We start from the raw sequence: 18,039 nt of genomic DNA on the forward strand, positions 1-18,039 counted from the left end.
GCTTATTCTCCCTGGAATAACCGCTGTAGCAAGGCCCCCCAGGGGGCTAACATTTCTAACGAAAGGTTATAAAGTGACCTGCGGACTCACCAAGGTCTTGCCACAGAGGAAGGTGATGCTGCTCTGGATTTTGTGACGTGCACGTCGCTCCCCGTCACAGTCCACGGTTGTGTTGAATTCCAGAAGAGTTCTGGTTGCACTTTTCAAAAGAGAGTCGCCTATTCGGAAAGGAAAGAGCATCAACGAACTATAACATATTCATAACCATAAAGCTATTTCCAAGCATCAGCAAATTAAAAGTGGCGCTATAATTCATCTGAGAGTTTATAAACGTACAAACTGTCCTCTCCCCAGAATTCTGCATCTCAGGAATGGCATCCTATCCACCCAGCGGTTCAAGCCCCAAACACATTACACTGAGTCCTACCTTCCTCTCTACCATATTCAACACATCGGAAAGTTCTATTGGTTCTACCTCCATCTCAAATCCACCCACACCTCTCCATTTCTGTCACTACTAAAACCACTCTAATCTCTCACCTGCCCTCTAGCTCTAGCCTAACTGGTCCCCTTAACTCCACTCTTGTCTTGTCCCTCGCCATCCCCCCACCCCATCCATCTTGCACCAGTGTGATCATTAAAAATGTATTTTAGAACCTATAACTCGGCCATGGATATTCTTCAGTAACTTCCCGTGCTATAAATCAAAATTCTTTAGAATGGCTCACAAGTCGAGTAATCATGTCTTAGTTTGCCTGGGACATTACTGTAATAATCAAGAATAAAAAGTATACATACTATTAACCATCTGCCTGCCCTAAGCGTGTATAGACCAACTTTAAAATAATTTTTTGTGTGAATTTTCAACTGAAAACATTCAGGAACACCCAAATTGTGAGTAATATATTTATTTTTGTAATATTCATTGCAAACTGATTTTTTTAATTAAATTCAAAATATCATGGTGTGTGGGGATGGTTTCCATTTTGGACACATGGCAGTTAACTGGTTAATACGATGGTAGTTGGCATAGCAACAGATAAACTGACAGACTAGAACATAGGAGAGACATTTGTGCAAATCAAATTTCAATATATCATCAGTTGGCAAAGAAGAGGATATTCAATAAATGGAATTGGAAACAAAATGGCAATCCATATGGAAAAAAAAACAACGATAAAATAGGATCACTACCTACCACCACATACAAAAATAAACTCTAAATGGGTTAAAGATGTAAACATTGAACACCAAACTTCCAAATTTTTAGTAGAAAATATAGTTATCTTTTATATCTTAATGTAAGAAAGTATTTAACACTAAATAGCATTAACTACAAAAAACTGATAAATTTGTTACTAAATTTAAAATTTTACATTAATCAAAAATAGCTTAACAAAAGAAACAAGTTGTAAACTGGGAATACACAGAGCTGGCAAAGAACTGGCATCTAGAATATATAAACTCACAAAGGCCAAAAAAATTATAAATCTAGGAAATAAAGGAAAATGAATAACCTGACAGAGAACACAAAAAGAGGAGAGTGTTTTTTAAGGCGCACAACAAGTCAAGCTATGATGAATTTTAATATCAAAAGCAAAGAGGAAAATCTAAGCCTTCTAGACAGAGAGAATAAGTCATATGATTCAATATAACTCAACATAAAATGGACAGGACGTATTCAGACAGAAGGAAACACATCAATAAATACATGAAGATGTAGAACATCACTGGTGAACAAGGAATTGCAAATCGAGACCACATGGCATACCAATTTCAGCAATTCCATTGACAAAAATTAAATACCAAATGGTGGCGGAGATACGGTGGAGAGCTCTCCTATGCTGCGTGGCAGTGTAAACCGGTATGACCACTTCATAAGTCAGTTTGGCATCATGCCCTAAAATTGAATTTTCATATGCCCTGTGACCTAACGATTCAACTCTCAGGCCGATGCCTAAGAGAAAACCATGCACACTCACAGCGGGAAACAAGTGCAAGAACAACTTGCATGTTTCGCACTAGCAATGACCTGGAAACAACCCAATGGCCCTCAGCAGAAGAGCAGGTTGAATTGGGTAGGGCCACACAACACTGCATGGGGGTACAAGGAATAAGCCACAGTGAAAGGTAACAATGTAGTTGATGTTCAGCAATACGATACTGTTACCACTTGAGTCCCCAAAAAGTTGAAAACATCACATACACACACATACACACACACACACACACACACACACACACAGATTGGGGGTGGGGGATGAGGGAGGAAGGGAGAGAAGGGACAAATTTTTAAATACAGAGGTGGGCTTATGGTCACTTCCAGTAATTGGGGGAACACATAAATAGTGGTTATTGTCGGGTTCCTCCTACATTTTGTTAAAGATAGGATTCACTACATTATCTAAAACAACTAATTAAAAACAAAATGAGCCCTAGCTGGTGTGGCTCAGTGGATAGAGCGTCGGCCTGCGGACTGAAGGGTCCCAGGTTCGATTCCCGTCAAAGGCACATGCTCGGGTTGCAGGCCCAGTGGGGGGGCATGCAGGAGGCAGCCAATCAATGATTTTCTCTCATCATTGATGTTGCTATCTCTGCCTCCCTTTTCCTTCCTCTCTACAATCAATAAAAATATATTTTTTAAAAAAATAAAATAAACAAAATTAAAAGGTTAGCCCTCGGATTATTGATAAGTGCCTATCATGAACTCAGGAGTATAACTGGTCCAATTCAATACATACAGCTGAGGTCTTTAAAAAAAGAAGAGGGGGTAAAATTAAGATGCCAACTGGAGAAGAGGAAATGGATTTTAGAGCTGCGACAACGTCGCGCTGACAGCACAGCGGTTCTGTGTCCCGCCCGCCTGCGCGCCGGCGTGCCGGAGACCGGAGGTCTGTCTGCTCTAAAATCTCTTCTCCGCCGAAAGGACGCACAAACCCTGCCGCAGCGCCGGCACCGAGGACAGCGCCCTGTGGACAGCGCCCTGGACAGCGCCCGAAGCTCCGCCCGCAGTGGGCGGGTCTGGGACCGGGCGATGGGGCGGGGCTTCCGGGCGCCCCCGCAGCCCAGCGCTCCAGGAGACGCGGAGGCGGCGGTGGAAAGCGGTGCGCTGCGGCCACAAGAGGGCGCGCACGGGCCCGCACCCCCCCCAGCTTAAAGACCCTCCCCCCACACTGCAGTCCCCCCATACCGCAGCCCGTTCCGGCCCTGTGCCCAGAGCTCCTGGGGGCTCCTCATAACTGCGGGGCCCATCCTGAAAAGGAAAGGAGAAGGGCCCTGGCCTCGGGCCGAGAGGGATCCGGCCGAGCTCTGCCGCCGCGGCGCGAGGCACCGGCATCCCTCAGCATCAGGCCCCATCGGCATTGCGCCAGCCCATCCATCTCGTCTTCCTCCTCTGCCCGCTCCGCCTGGCGGCCGAGACCGGCTGCCGACCAGGGCACACGAGGAGAGGCCGCAGCGAACCGCGGCACGCAACCGCGGCAAACCACCGCGGCAACCGGCCAGCCAGGCCATCCTCCCCGGACGAGAGCCGGGCGAGGACTGCGGGGCGGCGGCCAGCACGCCAGGCCCACGGCCAGCTCCCGAGGACGGCGCCAAATGGGCTGGGTCGCGCTCGCCGGGCCCGTCAGACCGCGCCGGGTCCTCCAGACCTCGCGCAGGGCCCGCCAGGCCACGTTCTCCAGGCCGGGTCCGCCAGACCAGAACGCACTGGCGGGGCCCCGGCCGATCGGAGCGCGCGAGTTCCAGGCCGCGCTCGCCAGGGCGCTTCCTCCAGCCCAGGCTGCGCGCGCCAGGCCCGCCAGACCACGGTCTCCAGGCCGAGCCCGCCAGGCCAGGCCGCGCTCGCCCAGGCCCGCCGGGCCGCACCGAGTCCTCCAGATCCCGATCTCCAGGCCGGGTCCGCCAGACCGCGCTGGGTCCTCCAGACCGCGCGCTGGGTCCGCCAGACCGCGCGCTGGGCCCGCCAGACCGCGCGCTGGGCCCGCCGGACCGCGCCAGGCCCACCCGACCGAGGGCGCCAGGTCCTCCTCACCACGCTCTCCAAACCGGGCCCACCAGAGCAGGCCGCGCCCGTTGGGCCCGCCAGACCAGGCCGCGCTCGCCGGGCCCGCCAGATCGCCCCGGGTCCTCCAGAGCGCGCCCGGCCGCGCGCACCCGGTCCTCCAGACCGCGGTCTCCAGGCCGGGTGCCCCCAACCAGATCCCGAGCTCCCGGCCCACCAGACGGCGCTCTCCAGGCCGGGTCAGCCAGAGCAGGCAGAGCTCTCCAGGCCAGGCCGCGTCGGGTCCTACAGACCCTGCGTACCGGACCCGCCAGGCCGCGCTCTCCAGGGCCCGCCAGGCCTCGCCGTGTCCTCCAGACCGCGCTCTCCAGGCCCGCTCCGCCAGACCAGGTCGAGCTCGCCCGGGCTCATCAGAACAGGCCGCACTGGCAGGGGCCCCCGAGACTAGACCGCTCCGGCTCCTCCAGGCCCCGCTCTCCTGGCCGGGCCCTGCAGACCAGGATGCGCGCGCCGAGCCCGCCAGACCGCGCTCTGCAGGCCGAGCCCGCCAGGCCGCGCCGCGTTCGCCTGGGCCCGCCAGACCCTTCCGCGCCCGCAGGCCCCGCCAGGCCATGGCAGGTCCGCCAGGCGGCAGTCTCCAGCAGGCCAGGGCCGCCCGATCGCGCAGGCTCCGCCAGGTCGCGCGCTGGATCCGCCAGACCGCGCTCTCCGTCCCGAGCCCTGCAGGCCGCGCTCGCCAGGGCCCGCCAGACCAGGCCGCGCTCGCCGGGACCCGCCAGACCGAGCCACGCTCTGCCAGCCAGGCCTCGCCAGATCCTCCCGACCCTGCGCACCAGGGGGCCCGCCAGGCCGCGCTCGCCAGTCCCGGCCAGGCCGGGCCACGCTCTACCAGCCAGGCCTCGCCGAGTCCTCCAGACCCTGCGTGCCAGGCCGCGCTCGCCCGTCCCCGCCAGGCCGGGCCACGCTCTCCAGGCCAGGCCGCGCCGGGTCGTGCAGACCCTGCGCGCCAGGCCCCGCTCGCCGGAGCCCAGCAGGCCGGGCCTCGCCTGCAACCCCAGGCGCCCCCGGCCGAGCCCAGCCGAGCTCGCTACCCGGCCTCGCTGAGGCTGCTAGGCCTCGTGATCCCGCCTCCGGGGCCGGCCACCGGGCGGCCACGGCGCCCCGCCAACTCATCCAGCAGGGCTTGCCAGGCGGGCGCGCAGCCCCCTCCGCGCTAGTCAGCGCTGTGCTCCAGCCGAGCGAGGCTTCCTAGCTGCCCACTTCCCATCTTTATTGTGTCGTGTCCTTCACAGTGGACTGTCACATGCTGTGTCACCAAATTGAAAAAGCATCCTCTACCCCGGTTTTCCCTCCAAGCTACTGCCTCAGTTTTCTGCTCTATAGCAACAACACTCTTGAAAAGAGATTTCTATTCTTGCTACCACCGGTTACCCCCACCCCCAGATACTCCCCTTTGTCCCCTTCACTGGCTGTTCCCCCCAAGAGGCACAAGACTCACTCCCTCAGCTCCAAGTCTTTGCTTAAGTGTGGCTTTCTCGGCAACAGGTACCCGACTTAATATGCCCGAGCACATTCATGCCCCTGAGCCTGCCAGCGCTCTCTCCCCCCTTCCCTTTGTTTTTGCAGCATTCGTCACATTCTAATATCCTCCTTAGCCATTGTGGTTTTGTGTGTGTAACCTCCAGGACAAAAGGGGGTTCGTGTCTGTTTTAGTGACTGATTCACTCAAGTATTTGTTTCAAATAAATGAATATTAAGTGTCAGTTGTTTTTAAATATTTTATTCACATATCTGGGAATTAACCAAGTAAATCAGAATAAAACATACAATTTATTGCACTGCCCCATACAGTTAGGCTGTCCCAGCATACTATTTATCACAGCACTACGAAAAAAAAATCTGTACAAACATCTCTGTACAGTACTAATTCCTCTATTGGTAAGATTTGCAAAAGTAGGTTATAGGAATATGTTTTAAAATTTAGCAGAAATTGCTAGACTATCAGGAGAGACCATAAATGGGATAAAAACATGAGTTATACCTAAAACTCAACCAGATATCTTAAATATCCAATAGAATGACATGGTTTTACCAAGTATGTGTGTACATACACACATATATATGTATGTATACAGGGCTTAAGAGGAAAAGAATATGTTTTCACATCTGAATAATAAGAGATACAAAATTCACTCCAGTGACTGGGCTGCATGGGGTGGTGGGAGGTTCATTAGGCTGCACCCCGGAGCCACACAGCACAGGTGTCACCTGAAGCCAAGGCCAGCCTCCTGAGTAAATGAAGTCACGACACAGCGCCTACAACCAGATGGATTCCCTGTGTCCTGCCCAAGACCCCAACAAGGCGGCAGCCAGAATCCCAGGCTCTGACGGTGAGTACCCTCAACTAACATTCTTCCCTGGTGGGCGCGTTACCTGTGAAGTGGGCCGGTCACAGGCTTTCAGTCGCGGATATAGAGCTTCTCACCCGCAGATTAGTTAAATTAAAACCACAGTATTAATATTTAGGATGTTAGGAGGAACGGGAACACCTCTGGTGTTTTTCCATACATGCCATGTTTAATGTTATGACTCCAAAGGTTATGACGAGCAAATGATTTAGACCAACTGTATTAGACTAAGAATTTTAGGTTCATCCTATTTGTAAGTTTACAGTGTTACATGTTTTAAGAGTTATTATTATTAGTGCTTAAGGTTTCATTGTCAGATCACATTTTCAAAGGAAATCAAATATATAAGACGTAAAAGTCATTTTAAAATGTGGGGAAGATGACTCATCTAAGTTGTAAATGGAACCAAATGTTGTTTGCAGGCCCCACAAAACCTAGCTGCTCCACTCGGCTAGATTTACATACGCAACAGTATCATTTGCTTAAGGAAGAACTAATGTTTGATTTCTTAATCAAAAATAATGTACTATTATTTAACCCGAGGTTGAGGTCTTACTATTCATTTCTAAGTATAAAAACAGCCCTGTGGGCACTCTGAAACTGCATCAACAATTATCTTCCCTAAAGGGCTGTAGACAACCATTCCACGGCACTACACAAATGTGCCCGCGTCTAGGCTCCCTGCCAACACTGTCTGATGCAACCATTTAAGCTTCTGCCAATTTGACTGAAGGAAAGTGAGATTTCTTTCTTGCTTTGCTTTGCATTTACACCTGACTTACTAATGAAGTTGCCCTGACGATCAGGATTTCCTCTTTGGGAACTGCCTGCCCTTAGACTTTGCCATTTTTCTCCCAGGTTGTTTGTCTTATTTATTAAGAGAAGATCTTGCCTCCTCTGGATTATATGTCTATTCCCCTAGCGTTCCATTGTCTTTTTAATTTTAACTCATCTGTCATTCCTGTTACATGACATGAAGGAGAGGTCTGATACTGTGTGCTAAGAGATAAATGCCTAAATTACGCCTAAAATTTTGGTTATACATTAAGTTCTCGTATATATATTTGGATCTATTGCCATCCTAATTCTCCCGTTCCTCTGATTTATTGGAAACTCCAGTTTTTGTGCCTGTTCTCAAAATTCACTTTTTTCCCCCCCTTTCTAGCAAGTTCATAAGAAGCTAGTTTTCAGGAGTTCAGATTTCCCGTCATGGTTCCCATTTTAGCTCTACAACTGCCTGACTCTCCAAACAACACAGCCCCAAATAAGTACAGGCTCCGGCCTGGCCTGTCAGCGTCACATTCGCAACCATCAGCCTCTGGCAACCAGCCTCTGGCAAGCGGCTTATCTATTTTGGGCTTTCGTGTCCTCATTTATAAAATGAGGGAAATGAAATCACCTACTTCAAAAAAGTTGCTGAATGAATTGAGATTATTTTACTTAAAAACATAATACCTCACACACGGTATACAAGAAACTTAGTCATAAAACAAGTTTATAAGGCAAATTTCGTTAGAGCCACTGTAAGACACATTATCAGCAAAATCAGATCTAATTCAAAATCACCTCTACATGTTAACATCACCTTCGTCCACACCCCCAGTTTGCTTCCTTGAGCGGAAGGACAGGGCAGTAACCGCTGGTGCTACAAGTTCACGGCACCTAGCCTCCCTCCGCCCCTGTGGGAGTTCGGGAGTTTGGAGCTCTGGGAAAAGCATGTGGAATGTGTCCGGGAGAACAAAACGAGATTGAGAACGGCTGGTTTATATCATCGTCAACCTGGAACTTAGCTGTTAGCTCATCCAGTTACCATCAGCCTCTCTCCTTCCACCAAGCTCCACTATGCCCCTGGGCCCAGCTTTCTAAACACACGTTTTATCAAATCACCGCCCCCGTGACCATCACAAGCCATCCACTACCCACCCCACAACGTCACCATGCTGCTGGCTTTCAAAGCCTATGGAACTTCTTTCTTTCTTTCTTTCTTTCTTTTGTTTTGTTAATCCTCACCAAAGGATATTTTTTCCATTGACTTTAGAGAGAGTGGAAGTGGGGGAAGAGAGTGAGAGAGAGAGAGAGAGAGGGAGAGAGAGAGAGAAACATCGAGAAACCACCTCAACTGCTTGCCTCCCACAGGCACTCCGACTGGCCGGGAACCTGCACCATGTGCATGCCCTTGACCAGAATCGAACCTGCGACCCTTCGGAAGGCAGGCTGAAGCTCTAACCACTGAGCCCACCAGCCAGGGCCAAAGCTTACGGAACTTGGTCATTCTCAAGTTTTGTCCAACCTTGCCAATCTCACAAATCCTCCGCCAATGGTTTTTCTGCACCTGGGGTTACATTATACTATACTAGACCACCACCACCTATAGGACACACTTTCATTAGCCAGAAACACTACAGTCAAGTATCACAGTCCCGTCCAGAGGAAAACGCCTTTTCTGCTTTCTGAAAACCTGAGTAATGCTGGCACACAGGCCCACGCGTGGCCTCTCTCCATGAATCACCAAAAGAGGCCAGTCAGGAAAAGGGCCCTCTCACTTGCCCGTGTTTTAAGTATATCACACACAACAAATCTGTCTGACCAGGCCGCAGACCCCTCTCGCTGTGTTTCTGTCTAAGTCTCCTCAACGGGAGACAAAGAAACCAAGCAGGAGCCGGGCCTCCACCAGCTGACCTTGCAGACCTTCCTCTTCTTACTCGAAACATTTCCATCCAAACACGACAGGCAGAGCCACCGCAGCACGCTGCCCCTCCCGGCATCAAACCTCCCACACCATCCCCGTCACAGCATCCGGCTCAGGACCGCCCCTCCCCAGGAGGCCTCACCCGTCAAACCGCTGTGGGCATCCATGCCACCAAACCCAAGGACCCTGGCACCTGCTGCTCTGACGTCGGTCCTTCATTTAGGCATCAACCCCGTTCCCTCCTCCCCAAGGGGAAGGGTCACGTGGGGCCCCAGGAGAAAGTCTGCGGGTTTAATCTAGGAATGCCGGCCCTTGGGACTACTTAATCGTTAACGTAAGCCTAGAACCAATGACCATCGTTGACCCCATGTGAACGCCCACTGCCTGAGAATCAAGGAGCCTCAGAAGGAAGCAGACATTACACGGGGAAAGGCCCAACACTAGAGGAGATGGGGGGGGGGGGGGTAAGAGTGAAGAGAGGGTTTGAGAAAAGCGTGAGAAGGCAGAGCCACATGGGAAACATCCTTCTAGGTCAGACGTGGGCAAACTACGGCCCACGGGCCGGATCCGGCTGTTCTATCCGGTTCTCTTGCTCTCCCCTCCGCTCCTTTACTTTGAATTTATATTAGTTCACACAAACACTCCATCCATGCTTTTGTTCCGGCCCTCCGGTCCAGTTTAAGAACCCACTGTGGCCCTCAAGTCAAAAAGTTTGCCCACCCCTGTTCTAGGTCAATAAGGACAAATGTGCATAATTCTTCGTGACGATTAACTACACAGGATCCACCAGATCAGCGATTTTCAACCTCTCTCATCTCATGGCACACATACACAATTACTAACATTCTGCGGCACACCAAAAAATATCCTTTTTGCCAATCTGACCAAAAAAATAAAAACAGATATAATCTTGATTCGTTCCCACCGGGAAGCTATGGTTGCGTTGGCTATTGTCGTTTTTTATATGCCAACCTAAGGGAAGACAGGTCAGTGCCCCTGACAGAAGAGCCAGGTATTGAATGTTTTCAACATTCTTGCGGCTCACCGGTTGGAAATCGCTGCACTAAATGGAGGACACCTAGCCGAAACCGGTTTGGCTCAGTGGATAGAGTGTCGGCCTGCGGACTCAAGGGTCCCGGGTTCGATTCCGGTCAAGGGCATGTACCTTGGTTGCGGGCACATCCCCAGTGGGAAGTGTGCAGGAGGCAGCTGATCGATGTTTCTCTCTCATCAATGTTTCTAGCTCTCTATCCCTCTCCCTTCCTCTCTGTAAAATATCATTAAAATATATTTTAAAAAAATAATAATAATAATAAATGGAGGACACCTAATCTGATCTCATAGTGGACATTTAAACTGTTACCCCTTTTAACTACGATCAAACATAAACCGTCCATTATGTAGTCTAAGCACACGTAACTGTGTAGGCAGCTATACAGCCACGGAGTTATCCTGGCCACTCTGGGGCGGTGCCCACCCCGTGACGCCAGGCCGGTTGACTCACCCACGGAGCGGTAGCGGCCCGTCTTCAGCTCCTTCATGCAGACGGCGCTCGACGCCCCGCACGCGGCAATGGCCACGTTCCCGCAGACGCTGATCTTGTAAAGCATCTGATTTTTGGTATCAACAGCTTCCCAGGTGTAACTGAAAAGGAAGAAAACCAATTTGTCGTCGTCAGTGATCTGCCAATCATTAACCTCCTCTATAGTTTGACATTCAAGCCTTATTTGCTTTAGGACCACGGAGCTCCCGTCAGCCAGATCCTGAAGGCGGCGACGTCAGGTTGACCAGAAGCCAGGGCAGAAACCACTAACCACCACCTTGCTCTGCTTCCACCCGCCCTGAAGCCACCTCAAGACTCATCGGTCTTCAAAAATTCTTAAAATTCTACCATCCACTTAAGAGTATCAACTCAGATAAGTCATTGCTCAAGAATCGTGTTGGTATAAGACAGGAACCGTTCACATCACACTGGAATGCTGGAAAGCCAACGAGTGTTTTCTACTTCGTTTATTTTACTTAAAAACTAGTTGTGGCATGAAAGCCGGTTCTACTTCTGGTTTTCCTTTTATAGCTACAGCTCAGATCCGAACTGACAAGACGAAGTCGTGTAATGAGTCCACTATCAGATTCACAATCAGACGTACCCAGGTTGGCCCACTGGGACGAGCATTTCCCGTGCGTTGAAACGCACTGGGCACACCCTGGCCAGGTGGCTCGGCTGGTTGGAGTGTCATCCTGTACACCAAAGGATGGCGGGTTCGTTCCCAGTCAGGGCACGCACCTAGCCTGTAGGTTCAACCGCTCGCCCTCTCTCTCTCCCCTCTCTATCTCTCTCTCTCTAAATACCAATTTAAAAAAACATATCTTCGCCCGTCCGGCGAGGCTCAGTGGTTGAGCATCGACCTAGGAACCAGGAGGTCATGGTTTGATTCCCGGTCAAGGGCACATCCCAGGTTGCAGGCTCGATCCCCAGTGGGGGGCGTGCAGGAGGCAGCTGACCCATGATTCTCTCTCGTCATGGATGTTTCTCTCTCTCCCCCTCTCCCTTCCTCTCTCTCTAAAAATCAATAAAATAGCCCTAGCTGGTTTGGCTCAGTGGATAGAGCGTCGGCTTGCGGACTGAAGGGTCCCGGGTTCGATTCCAGTCAAGGCACATTCCGGGGTTGCGGGCTCCATCCCCAGTGTGGGGAGTGCAGGAGGCAGCCGATCCGTGATTCTCTCTCATCACTGATGTTTCTCTACCTCTCCCTTCCTCTCTCTACAAATCAATAAAATAGCCCTAGCTGGTGTGGCTCAGTGGATAGAGCATCGGCCCGCGGACTGAAGGCTCCTGGGTTCAATTCTGGTCAAGAGCACATGCCCAGGTTGCGGGTTTGATCCCCCGCGTGGGGCGTGCAGGAGGCAGCCGATCCATGATTCTCTCTCATCATGGATGTTTCTCCTGTCCCTCTCCCTTCCTCTCTGAAATCAATAAAAATATGTTTTAAAAATAAAAATAAAAAATAAAAAAAACACACCCTTGAGTGAGAATTAAAAACACACACACACACACCTCATTGTATGTTCAAACCTCTGGCAAAGTAGCTCTTGAGTTAATAAATTGTTAATGAATGGATCTGCATACTTGGGACAAAATAATGGCTTGTCAGTTCTGTCAAAACAATGAGTCTCAATTCTCCAGTGGGACAGAGAGAATGTTCTGTCCACTTGGGAGACTGGGGCTCATTTCCTCAGGGCAGAGACAGAAAGGGAGGCATGTGGCTGAACGTCCCTGCAGAATGCAGAGTCTGTGAACAGAACTGGCGAAAGGGAGAGAGCACCTGGGACCCGCCTAGCTGGCCTGCCCAGGAGCGGCGGCAGCCTGGGGTGAGCCGGAGGTCAGACTCACCAGTGTCAGTGTTTGCTCCCCACACAGCGCCCCTGGATGGTAGGCACTCCCTCCGAGAGGGCGCGGCCCACTCCCCAGATGCCCTCCCCCACGCGTCGGGGCCAGGGCTGGGCAGAACACACCAGGCAACACACCCTCCAGCCGAGGAGAGTCCCCCCCTAGAAGCCCATCCAGCAACAGAGGAGCCCCACAGTGGGGTTGGTGGCAGCAAGGAGCCCAGCATTCTCCTGCATGTGGGTGTGGGGCCGGTCACACCCTCTGCCACGAAGCCCGGGGGGGGGGGGGGCGGGAAGCACACAGGAGCGGTCAGGCAGGGTGGCGGACTGCCTCTCCCTCCCCCAGCTCAGCGGCCCCTGCACTGGTAGAAGTCTGCAAAACAGGCTGGTGTGCTTGTCAAGTGCCTGCCCCGGGGGGACGGCAGCTGGAAAGCAGGTGCCACTGAGCCCCCTTCCGCACCAGGAACAGAGCGGGCTATCTCCTGCCGTCCATGCCACCAGGCAGCGGAAAGTCATCACCAAAGGCCTGTTCCCTTTGGCCTGCGTTAACCTCTTCACGTGCCTCAGGACTGCAGAGGGGCTGAGGACAGCAGTGACCATCAGACCAAAAAGCCCCTGCCCTCCTGGGGTCTGTTCCAGCTGAGAACAGAAAACAAACAAGACGACGAACACACAGGATAGTTCTACCGAGTGGTATGTGCTGCTGGGGCCGGAGCAAGATCGCCTTCCTGGGCAGAAACGGCCCAGGAGCCAGGCAGAGGGGACTCCTTCGGAGGGCATTTGCCTGAGGCCAGCAAAAGGAGCAGCGACTGAGATGTGGTGGGAGAGGGTTCCGCAGAGGGACGGGCCGCGGCAAGGCCGCGAGGCTGATGGAAAAGAAAGGCGGCCTTGTGGCTAGAGCAGGTGCGTGCGGCTGGCAGGTGGTGAGGCCAAGGACATGGGGCCGCCGGGCCGCGCCAGGGCCTGCCGATTAAAGGAAGCCGTTTTGTTATTGTTTTGTTTTTTTAAAGGAAGCCATTTTGACTTCGTACTTGAAGCAACGAATCTTTCCTTGAAGTTGTCAGCCAGTGTTTCTATCTGCAGAGCATCCGTAAAACTTGTCTGTTAGTCACGGTTAACACGGGAACGGCTAGTCTCGTTCGGAAGCCACGACTGTCCTCCCAGGACACTGGACGCCCGTGTGCACCTGCGCCAGCCTCGCCTCGCTGCTTCAGCTGAGGATGCGGGAGAGGGTGCAAAGGCATCGTTCCGAACGAGCTGGCCGGGAGGAATAAACGCTAAGGAAATCCACACAGCACCCAACATGCTCTGCGGCTCTTTAACAACAGAAACCCACTGTGGTTCTTGTGGAGATGGTATTTAAATAAGCGAGCTGTGAAGAGTGGGTGTTTGGGGAGCAGAAAAGAGAAGAAAGAGAGCAAAACGGGGGACACTGTCCTGCTTCTCTGGAAATCGGGGTCCCTAGAAAGAAAACGGTTGCTCCCGTTCGATGACACGTCTCTTCTCTGTGAGCATTTCGTATTTGCTTTGTCAAGATTTACCCAAGAGATAAGTGGTTATGGGCGCAGGAAGGGAGGGTCCCAGGTAAGTACTTGAGTGCCGGCTTTTTTCAGGGGGGTGACTGAGCCACTTCGCATAGGGTGGCCCCTCCGGGCTGGCGCCTTCGATGCCACTCACGCACCCAACCTGCACCACGTGGGCGCAGTCCCCGGTCACTTACAGAGGAGGGGAGGGCCAGGGCATGTTCTCCGCTAGCTACCCCGGCATCTGCCGACATCAGTGCCTGAAGCATCCTGCGTCCAATGGACTCATGTCTGCTTTAAAAGAAAGAACAGGCCGCCGAAACCGGTTTGGCTCAGTGGATAGAGCGTCGGCCTGCGGACTGGAGGGTCCCGGGTTCGATTCCGGTCAAGGGCATGTACCTTGGTTGCGGGCACATCCCCAGTGGGAGGTGTGCAAGAGGCAGCTGATCGATGTTTATCTCTCATCGATGTTTCTAGCTCTCTATCCCTCTCCCTTCCTCTCTGTAAAATATCAATAAAATATATTTTTAAATAAATAAATAAAAGAACAGGCCTAGCACCTTCCACCATAAAGAACTCAGGAACAATCCTCTAGTTGAAATAATTTATCTGGAAACTTGGGAAACATTTTCCAGAAACTGTTGTGTGTGTTCTGGTATGCACCCTAGTTAGATCAAATTATTATCTAGATCTGCTCCTGCTGGTAATAAACACTTTTTAAAGACTATTTCATAATAAGCTTGGAAGTCATATAAATATCTGATAGCACTGTTTAAGAAAATTACGTGTTTGGAACCAGAGGATCCCAGACTCCTTGCCAGATCAAAGGGCCCAGGCCGAAACCGGCCTCTCCGTGTATGTGAACATTTAAAGGCAGCACGATCGTGGTGGAGAACCAGAAAATGGCCTCAGAAACAATAAAAGTATTACACACACTAAATAAAATCTAATGGTATCTTTAAGGGAGAATAAACTTTTGTCCGAAAACTTGTGTGCTAGAAAGTGCTCTACACCTGAAGTGACCAGAACATCGCCCACGTCACAGCCAGGGGAGACCCCTCAGCTGAGAGTCACAGGACAGTCTGTGTCCTCGACTAAGCCGTTCGGCTTGCACAAGGAGAGGCAAGGAAGAAAACAGACAGCAAGAAACGAGACCAACGTATTAGATCAAAATGAAAACTAAGCTGTAACATTAAAATTTAAATTTTTTGGCAAGAAGCAAACCTCTGGAAGAAAATATTTGCAAGCTGTGTGGAAATGTAATCTGTGCTCCAACGCACACACGTATGGTTTAAATCTATCTGCTCTCCAGGCAGCTCCTGCAGCGGGGCGGGCAGGAGAGCCGAGCCCACGGGCGTGTTCCTGAAACTTAACTCCCCATGTCAGGGTCAAGTCCTCCAAAAGTCACCAGGGCTCCAGGCTGTCCTGCCTCTTATCTGAGGGGCCCCAGGGAGGTGGGGCCCACAAAGGCGGGGGGGGGGGGGGGGGGAAGCAGATGGTCCATGAGCGCCACCACCCAGAAGCCCCGTCCCCTGGCCCAGCCTTGCGAAAGGCAGTTAATATCCTTCAAGGAGCAGCCCAGCCCCAGTCAGAACTGCTCTTCTGGACACAAAACGATCTGTGCAAGAACCTTGGCTTTGAAAATTAGCAAAGGCAAGCAAAATCCTTGTCATTCTACACCTCATTTTCCAGAGTGTAAAATGTACTGAGCCGAGGTTCCCTCCCACTCTCAAAAAACCCACATCCATGTCAAAGCAACCCTGACGATGCTAGACAGACGTCCTCTGGACCGCGCGGGCTCACCCCCTGGATCCACAGCTCTGGCGCCCGCCCCGCTGGCCTCTCCCACCATTTAAGGCCAGATCTCGGGGACCCGCCGCACCGCCACACAGGACAGGAGGGCCCTCCCACCCGGGACAATGACAGGCAGGCACCGAAGCAACGCGGGGTAGAAAGGACACCTGCCAGGGACCCCAACCGCATCGCAGTCTTCAGGTGCGAGCATCTTCAGGGCAGAGCCCCCAGGCACTTGCTGCCATGAGTCACGTGTCCCGGGTTCCAGCTTTGGAGTCAGAGGCCAAAGCTCAGAAGCATCAGGCAAGCCCCTGGTCCCACATCACTCAGTTGGGAGAGGACGAGGCCAGGAACTAGCCCGGTCCCTCCGACCCCTGGGGCATATGCTTGTCCACCACAGGAAACTGCCTTACTTGTTTTCAACGCTCCAAAAAGTTCCCTTACCTCTTCAGGGAACATTTCATTTCAATGACCACACAGCACCGAACCTGGCAAAACATGACGTGCATCAACGCCACCGAAGTGACAGGTCCGGCGTTGCATGAACATGTCTGGAGCTAGTGAGTCCACCCGAGGCAGAGCTGGGACTCGGAGAGGTCCAGGCTGTCCCAGGTGACTCTGATCGGCGGGTGACAACTGTCCTGCCTCAAGCTCTTCCCCAGGTTTTAAACGTCTGCTCCGTACACCCCCACCCAGTTCTGCTTTCTCTTTTGCACAGCGGAATGGCCCAATACCAGCGGCAGCACCTTCTGCAACCTCTGCTTCCTCTCCCACCGGTTTCCATGGAGGGGCCACCATTCCCTTCTCACCGGCGGCACTCGCCTCCCTCTGTGCCCAGCTGGCTGAGGACCCCCTAAGAAGGGACACGTCTATGCTGTTCTCGTCCCGGGCTCACTCTCCTTGGACATGACTGCTTAGGGCAGAGAGAGCTGCCCTTCACAAAAGGTCATCGGGAACTCGGAAAACAGCCCACAAGCAAACCATCAGATCCAGCAGGGACCGGGGAGGGGGCGGAAGTCAGGCCCAAGGCAAATCCCTTGAAGGAACCTCGGGTTTGAGAGTGATCTGTGTGGCGGAAATGCGCCCGGAACGTGGACAATCGATTTCACCCCCCTCCCCTTACAGAAAGCTGAGGCCTGTCCGCCCCTGACGATGATCCCACGGCCTCTGCCAAGACCATCGCGGACTTCTGCACTCAGTCCGCATCTGTTCATGGCACAGAGGTTCCATTTTAACCTCATTTGGTTTAAATTTCATAATATCCTGAAAGGTGTTGGCAGATTACCAATTAGCAGGAAGCACACAAGTAGCACACTGTCAACCAACCCAGAGACAGGAAGGCGTTCGACTTGCCCAATGTTGCTCCAGCGAATGCCACAGAGCGCCACCCTGGTCCAGACTCAGCAGCCGAGGGCAGTCCTAGCTGCCAACACAGCCTCCCGGAGCCCAGACCACACCTCTGTGAATGTGTCCAGAGAAAGAGGACATTCTAAAGGAAAAGCTAGAGGGGGACAACTGGACGATATCTTTTTTAAAAAAGTTAAATTTATTTATTTGTGTACTTATTTATTTATATTTATTTTTCGTTAATCCTCACCCGAGGATATTTTCCCACTGATTTTTAGAGAGAGGGGAAGGGAGGGGGAGAAACAGAGAGAGAAATATCGATGCGCGAGCAACCCATGGATTGGCTGCCTCGCACATGTGCCCTGACCAGGGGCAGGGATTGAGCCTGCAACTGAGGTACGTGCCCCCTTGACCAGAATCGAACCTGGGACCCTTCAGTCTGCAGGCCAATGCTCTATCTATCCACTGAGCCAAACCGGCTAGGGCTGGACCATGTTTTTAAAGCGTTCGACACTGTGTCTTCTGGACGCCTCGCAGGTTTTCCTACGCCATCGCTGAGTGCTGCAAGACTACAATACCATGTAAAATAGAATGTGGGGTCCTCTCACTTTAAAACCAGCTAACGTCTAAAATAAAATCTTTAAAATTCAGTTACAGCCGAAACCGGTTTGGCTCAGTGGATAGAGCGTCGGCCTGCGGACTGAAGGGTCCCGGGTTCGATTCCGGTCGAGGGCATGTACCTTGGTTGCGGGCACATCCTCAGTGGGAGGTGTGCAGGAGGCAGCTGATCGATGTTTCTCTCTCATCGATGTTTCTAGCTCTCTGTCCCTCTCCCTTCCTCTCTGTGAAATATCAATAAAATATATTTTAAAAAAAAATTCAGTTACA

General features: G+C 52.0%; 1 protein-coding gene across 1 annotated transcript in view; it reads right to left on the reverse strand.

Annotated features, from left to right (window-relative positions):
- The window catches only part of IGF2R (insulin like growth factor 2 receptor), a 103,084-nt gene that overhangs the window by 70,629 nt on the left and 14,416 nt on the right, over positions 1–18,039 (reverse strand). The window contains 2 exon segments of the mRNA XM_080666273.1: positions 91–218; positions 10,605–10,744. Coding sequence (XP_080522399.1) covers positions 91–218; positions 10,605–10,744 — 268 coding nt within the window.

The sequence above is a fragment of the Plecotus auritus genome, assembly GCF_963455305.1.
Source record: "Plecotus auritus genome assembly, chromosome: 4".
Classification (NCBI taxonomy): domain Eukaryota; kingdom Metazoa; phylum Chordata; class Mammalia; order Chiroptera; family Vespertilionidae; genus Plecotus; species Plecotus auritus.